Source organism: Dermacentor silvarum, chromosome 8, assembly GCF_013339745.2.
Source record: "Dermacentor silvarum isolate Dsil-2018 chromosome 8, BIME_Dsil_1.4, whole genome shotgun sequence".
Classification (NCBI taxonomy): domain Eukaryota; kingdom Metazoa; phylum Arthropoda; class Arachnida; order Ixodida; family Ixodidae; genus Dermacentor; species Dermacentor silvarum.
Window position 1 is genome coordinate 13,353,252 of NC_051161.1, and position 7,247 is coordinate 13,360,498.

At 48.8% G+C, this 7,247-nt stretch overlaps 1 protein-coding gene across 1 annotated transcript in view; it reads right to left on the reverse strand.

Annotated features, from left to right (window-relative positions):
- LOC119460643 (uncharacterized) overlaps positions 1-6,170 on the reverse strand; it is an 8,017-nt gene extending 1,847 nt beyond the window's left edge. Inside the window, exons 1-3 of the mRNA XM_037721674.2 lie at positions 5,984-6,170; positions 730-1,245; positions 1-85 (exon numbers count right to left, since the gene is read on the reverse strand). The exon at positions 1-85 is cut by the window's left edge and continues 1,847 nt beyond it. Of these exons, the coding sequence (XP_037577602.1) occupies positions 1-85; positions 730-1,245; positions 5,984-5,998 (616 nt within the window). The 5' untranslated portion in view covers positions 5,999-6,170. The remainder of the gene's footprint in view (positions 86-729; positions 1,246-5,983) is intronic.
- Positions 6,171-7,247: the final 1,077 nt, after the last annotated feature.

Genomic DNA, 7,247 nt, shown 5'->3' on the forward strand with positions numbered 1-7,247 from the left:
TGCCGTCTCCACTCTCCTGGCGGTTCTGGCTGTTGCCGTACTCGTCCTTGACGTCGTAGCCGAAGTTGTACGGAGTTGGCTGTCCCTACATGCAAACAAACAATAGCTCTGTCACTTCGTACTTGAATGCTTGTGGTTCAGGAGCTAGAATTTAATTCAAATTCTTATAAAAGTCATTATAGAAAGTTTGTTGACTTACTGGTGAATTTTGTAGTATTCAATCAAACACCACAGAATATCATGCATGATTTTTACAAAGGTAACTGCCTTTAGAAAGGCAAGTAATGGTTGGTAAAAATTATGGTATTGTAATTAAGGCGTCATGCAGTGCGCTTGGTAACCTCAGACCACGTGATATAGGTGTATGAACCCGTATAACTAAAAAAGAAAGCAGCCTATAAGTGTTAACAGTCATGCTCGACCACCCAGCGTCCAAAAAGACATGTTCTTCTCCTTCTGTTTCTCCAGATTGAGCCAAAAGTCTGTTGAGGAGCACTTCATAATTGCAAGTATTATAATGTTATCTTTTAATTATTTATATTTTAGTTATTCAAATATTTGCTGATGTAAATTGATCAAGTTCAAGAAGCACTGTCCGCGCAACATAAGGCTGGTTTGGTGTAAAGGGCGCGGAAGCCCAAGTGGTACATCGGTTCATTTGAAGATGTTTGCTTCCATCTGCTTTCTCCTGGCACTCATTTAATTATTTCAAAGCGCAAATGAACTTACGTAGTCACCACCACCTCCGTAGCCGCCAGCTCCACCTCCGTAACCCCCACCGGCTCCTCCGCCATATCCCCCGCCGCTGCCGCCGCGGGAACCACCGTAGCCACCAGCGCCTCCGGCTCCTCCGGTACCTCCGGCACCTCCATGGTGTCCACCAAATCCTCCGCCACCGAGACCACCGCCTCCGCCGTGGTGACCACCGCCGAGGCCACCACCGAGACCACCGCCGAGGCCTCCGCCTCCTGCGCCTCCACCATGGTGGCCTCCGAAGCCGCCTGCTCCACCAGCTCCGCCACCTCCATGGTGGCCTCCAAAACCACCAGCCCCGCCGGCTCCACCACCTCCACCGGCTCCGCCGGCACCGCCATGATGTCCACCGAATCCTCCAGCGCCACCGCCACCATGGTGACCACCAGCGCCTCCACCATGGTGACCACCAGCGCCTCCACCATAGCCCCCTCCTCGGCCGTAGGCACCCGCGCTCAGGGCCGTGGCGACCATGAGGCTTAGGCACAGCCCCTGGGGGGAATTTGAACAATTCATTGGATGACACGGCACGGGATCAAGCATTTCTCTATTGGCAAAATGAATAGCACCACATAAACACTCTTGGTCGAAAGCAAGAGATGCAAAGTGTGTCTGTTATTTTAGCCCCTGAAATGAAATGCGAACGAGAGAGCTGATGTTTCCGGTCCCGATTATTGACTATGGTAGTTGTAGGTACAGTCAGGTTCTGCCTGGTGATCGAGGCCATCAATTACTTCACCTGCACGCCTCTTGCAATGTCATCAGGCACGACATCACGTGTCCAACATACCAACATCACATAGGAGGAGGAGGAGGAAAAACATTTATTACGAGAGAAAAAAAGCAGGCGTCTTCCTGCTTCACAAATAATGCAAGCAGGAGACATGAAACTCTCATGTGAACTATGGTGAACTCTTCAGGAAGCACCACATGTTGTAAGCATGAATGCGTGATTGTTGTTTTTCACTCTATTTTGCAATCGAACGATTTAAATATACACTGTTTGTTCTCAGGAATTTCAGAACAATAAAAGGTGAAATAATTGAATTGAATTGAATTTAGGGGTATTACGAGCCAAAACCATGATTTGATTATGAGGCACGCCGGTAGTGGGGGACTCAGCAATAATTTTGACCACCAGGGGATCTTTAACGTGCCCTCAATGCACGGGACACAGGCGTTCTTGCATTTCGACCAAATCGAAATGCGGCCGCCCCGACAGGGATTTGATACCGCGACCTCGAGCAAACGGCCGCTAAGCCACGGCGGCGATTTGTAAGGTGAAATAAGTGTAAGAATGAGGAAACAGCGATTTTAACCAGAAAAGCGTCCTGTTCGGGTGGAACAGGACAATAGAAAGTTGTATTCTAGAATGGTAAAACGTAAAAAAAATAAATAAAAGTAAACTGAAATACTACTAAATAGCGGAAAGGGTAGACAAAATTAGAAACGAAGAGAAGAATTGTAAAAAATCTGTCTGCACAAGTTCGAGCAAGGTAACTAACAATGACAACTCCGGTAGGGAATTGATTGGTGGGAAGTGAGTGGTGCACAACGTTCCTCTGCGCTCGCCGTGTTATTTCCACTCGTAAATTCAGTAAATATAATGAGAAGCCCCGTCTCGAACGTAAACATCGGTAATGATCATGATCACGGGCAGTGACGTCGTTGCGAATCGGGAGCATTACACAGCGATGCGTGCAATCTTAGCTGCTGCGCCGTGAAAGTGACGTCTACGTCTGTTTGACTTTACCACACTACCTTTGTTTTTCTTTTTTCTCGCAGCCCTCACACAACCGAGGTCCAACTAAACGAGGCCTTACTAACCCAGGAAAGGTTGGGCAAAGAGTGAGGGAGAGCGCTCAAGTGGTCTGGTTATTTGTCGTGCACCACTTTTAAGCGCGTCAAGTGGGCTCATCCTGTAACGTTCACAAAACTGGCACGGGCAGCCATTACGGTCTCTCGCTGCGGGGATGTCGTCCAGTATGGCGAAAACGGAGCAGGGGCTGGGGAGAGAGGGAGGTCGGGTTGAGGTCGCTGAGAAGTTAAAGAGTCATTTTCGCTCTCAACGTACGGAAAGACAGACGCGGCGACGAAATGAGGAGATGCGGCTTCATTTGGCCCCAGCGCAGTTCCCAGGTTCCACTTTGCCGTTCTGCCTGTCTCTTTTTTCCTTTGTTCCCACCACCTCCTTTCCATTCCGAGACGAAGGAGCAAAGGGCGCCACGGGGCCGTATAAATAGAAAGGCGAACGCGGGCAGCGCCGCTCTCATTCCGATAGCAACGTCCGGACCGGACAAGGGGGCTTCTCCGTGCGCCACCGACGGTTGGTCACGAAAGCCCGCGCGACTCGTGATCCGGGAAAGATGCGCGCCCGGCACCGGCAGCGTCCGATCTCCTTCCTCGACAATCCTCGTTGTTTTTGTTGCTTTTGATTCGTGCCGGAAATAGGGGTAAGCAAGCTAGGACGAAGCGGGCTGGTGAAATGAAAGCGGCTCTGATTGCACGTGGCCGACCATCCACGCGTACTTAGTAATTGGTGTTTGGAGAATCATATGCCTCTTTTGAAAGTGCTTTCAGTAAGAGTCGCGATCGCTGGCACGCGAAATTACGAAACAGCGTCATCCGCGCTCATTGGCCACGAACCTGTCTTCGTAGGCCTCGTAGGTAGTAACATGAAAGGCCTCGGCGCCATCTTGGTGGTTGAGAAAATAAAACCAGTGACTGTCAGTGAACATTCCTCGGAGATTGGGTTCAGGATGGCTGCCGCTTTCTGCTTTATTTTTTCTTATCTTTATTTTCCCTGTCTATCATTTCCTTTCCCCAAGTGCATGGTGGCCAACCAGACACGGGCTTGGTTAATGCCCTTGCCTTTTCCTGCCTCTTCTTTGTCTCTCTCTATCTCTCCCAAAACGTTGAAAGTATTTCTCCAAAGGAATTTGAACGTATTATCTTCATCATGAATCCTGAGCCTCGTTAACTACGTCCCCTAAGCATATGCTTCACAATTTGTGATTTTTTTACTCAGTGAACTTTTGATCATATTTTACTGCTGTCAATACATACTATACTCTACCTTAGAGAGTGAAATGAACGTCGGCCTAAGTTTTCTCTTACACTTTCTCGTTAGACTGGTTACTTGGCGTTATACATTTCTTCTGCTTCCTTGAACAAACTATTTAAGCTCTCCAGCTCATTGTTCTTAACTAAACTCCCTTTTCGTGTTTCTTTTTTCTTTCTCGTTTTTTTTTCTTTCTTTTTTTACAAAACCAAAGCCCTCGCCCAAGCAAGATAAGGCGTGCCAGCGGAAAATTCCGCAATCACTTTTAGGAAACGTAATTGATGACTTCGTCTGAGGCAGCTGACTTGTTTCTCTTATGCGCACAAGGTTACTTGGAAAACAGGAAGAGTAAGGTCGCCACCTCTTCTTTTTCTAGTTCGCTGTCGATCAAGTTCCGCTATATATAGTCGTCAGAACGCGCTGAAAATTGCTGCGAGGGTGCTAGAGGCGTAGCTAAAATTATCGACCGTCGTAGGTACTGCCCAAGGCAACACCGGTCAATCTTCCACCCATTTGAGCTTTTTTTTTCTTTATCAGGAAAGAATCGGCAGCCTCAATAACCAGCAATAAGTTGAAGAACCTGTCCGGAATCCATTCTCATAAAATTTCCCCTTCAATAACTTCCTTTTCTATTTGTTACGATATACACGAAATCAAAAGTACCAAAAATTTCAAAGTTTACAGACTAATCACTCAGTCATAGACACTATTGTAGATTGTTCCGTAATAACGCTGCTATGGTTATCAACATCGTGTTGCTTCCATTCACAACGCTAACCACATAACAAACACCCATGGTTTTGTTAATCGGAAAAGTATGGGGTCACACAAGATGGCTATTTGAAATATAAATAAGCATCTGAAACTTCTACAGTAAGATAAACAAAACTTGTTGGCGAGAGCATATACCAGCAGCTACTCTGTCGTTATATGAAAAGGTAACGCGCTTCTACAATATTCACTCGTTCTGTTCTTTCATGCAACGTAATTTGTCATCTAATTAGAGGGCCCCGGCTTAGCTTCTAGAAGTGACATGAAAAATTCTCATTCACCCGATTGCTGCACAAAGCTGCAAAGAAAACCGACAACATGTTTCTCATAAATAAAGTTTCGCAATTGAAGAAAAATTCGTCTTGGGCCGGGGATTGAACCCGGGATGACCGCCCCGGAAAGGCGTTGGTCCTCTGTTCAACCCACGGAGCAGGACAAATATTTTTTTTCAACTACCAAACTTTGTTTATGAGAGACTCGTATTGAATTTCTTTTGTAGCTTCGATCTACAGTAGGGTGGATTACAGTTATTTTTTATCTTTCATGAACCGTCCTCCACCTAGCGGGCGTCCGCAGAACTAACTTTCCATTTTTCCAGCTTCCTGTACCGCATGAGAATGATCAACAACCTGGCTGCGGAGCACTCGTTTCTGAGGTCTTGACTCCTTTGCCACATCCTCGGATATTCAGTCGCACACTAGCATTAGATTTTATAAAGGGCTCACAGACGCTTTCTTCCTTTGCCACAATATATCTCTTTGCTAATACACACACCCTCTAGATAGCAGGACGCTCGTATAATTGCGAGGCGCTACGGATTGCCACAAAGAAGCGACTACGCTTTCGCCACTAGTCTAAGATCTAATCCTAAATGTTCTGAACCTGCACTGAGGCCTGAAAGACAAGATAATACCTCGCTTTTCGAGCTTGCTACCTTTCCGACACTAGTAGCGGACGTTCTAAAGTGTGAACGTTCCAGGGGAAATGCCATAATCAGTTACAGCTGGTCAGGACTGCCTTGCCAACTACAGCTAAAATATCAGGCAAGGAATTAATAACTGTGAGAACCTTAGATGGTGGCAAAACTTCTCTAATTATGATAATTAAAACATCGAAGTTATATGCAGTAACTAAAGCTAAGAATTATTGAGTCGAATCGGAGAAGCAGATAAAATTCGCCAAGAAGCGACTGCTTGTGACCGGCGGTGGTGAACCTCTGGACAAGGGTTCGAACCTTATGCTGGGGATTGAAACCTCGAACCATAAGAGGACGCCATCTAGTGGCGACGAATTAAAACTGCTATAACTGTCACTGATGAAAGCGTTGTTCCCGAGGGTCGAAGATGGCAGTCCTCAGTAGGTGGGTTGAACAGAACAGCCCTTGAGTCGGCTCCTCACCTTAAAGAACATCATGGCTCCCGGTCCAAGTCCCAAGTGGGCGGAAACTCCAAGCGCGGTGGGTGCGGGGGAACGTGTGATCACGAAGGAGATTCTCTAACGCAGCGAAGCCAACTTCGCCGGTATGGTCGTGGCAAAGCAGCTCTATACTGGAAGAACACGGTTTGTTTTGCGAGAGGAGATTGGAAGACGCTTGCGATGGGAATGATGCTCTCTGTCCGGAGCCCAAGAGCTTATATACCCACGCGCAGTGGCTCGGCCCAGACCTCGTGAATCCTCGCACGAGGACCGTTACACTTTCTCTCTCGTTCCCTCTTCTCTGCACACCCTCGGCCACGGTATCCATCGGCTCGTCGACCACGAGCGGGCGAGGACCCCTCGGCGAGACGCACGCTCACCTCTCGCGAGAGAAGGTTTCAAAAGCCAAAACAAAAGAACAAAGAACGCCCGGTGTAATGAAAAGAGAAAGCACGAGCCAAAGATGGAGAAAGGTTGGACAGACGGTGAGGAAGGCATACAGCGAGACAGACAGACAGAGAGACAAAGCACAAACCCACAAAGAAACAAGTTCCCGAGATGGGCGAGTGAGCGGCTACGGCGGCTGAATAATATCGAAATTCAGGACAGGCCCTGGACGAAAGTGAAAATAATGGGCCAAGAATGAGAAGGTGGACGGGCCTTCCGAAGGAAGGGGGAAGAGCTGGGAGGAGAGGGGGGGGCCTTCTCCGAGATGCCACCGACGGGCGATGGACACCGCCTCTCTGCCGTGCTCTCGCTCGCCCTCCGTCACCCCCGCTCAGCCTCGCCCTCTGGCACAGCGGGATGTAACGGCACTCCTCCTCGCGTCGTCTTCTCAGCTGTGGCGGAGGCCCCCTTCCTCTCCGGAAGGTCCTTTTCGCTCTCGGAAGAGAAGCCGACATCACCGCCGCCGCAGGACGCGGACGTCGGAGAGGAGGAACGTGACGCTGGCGGTAGGGCTCTATTGCGGGGGGCCCACGGCGAAGCCAGTAGGGAAGCAGTGGGGGGGGTCATCAAAGCCGGCGCGTGCGAGAGTTTATTTCTTGCGTGTTTATTTATCGCTGACGTAGTAGCACGGGGGAATCCTCCAGAGATACGCGGCTGTCCGTCTGCTTCTCTTGCTGATTTTTCCACTGCATCGCTGGCGTGACTCTGGAGAAGCAAGGGTTGTGGAAGAGAGGAGGGGGGGGGGGGGGTTCAGGGGCTTTATCGGTGGGTTTCATTGAGGACTTCTCTCGCGGGCGAC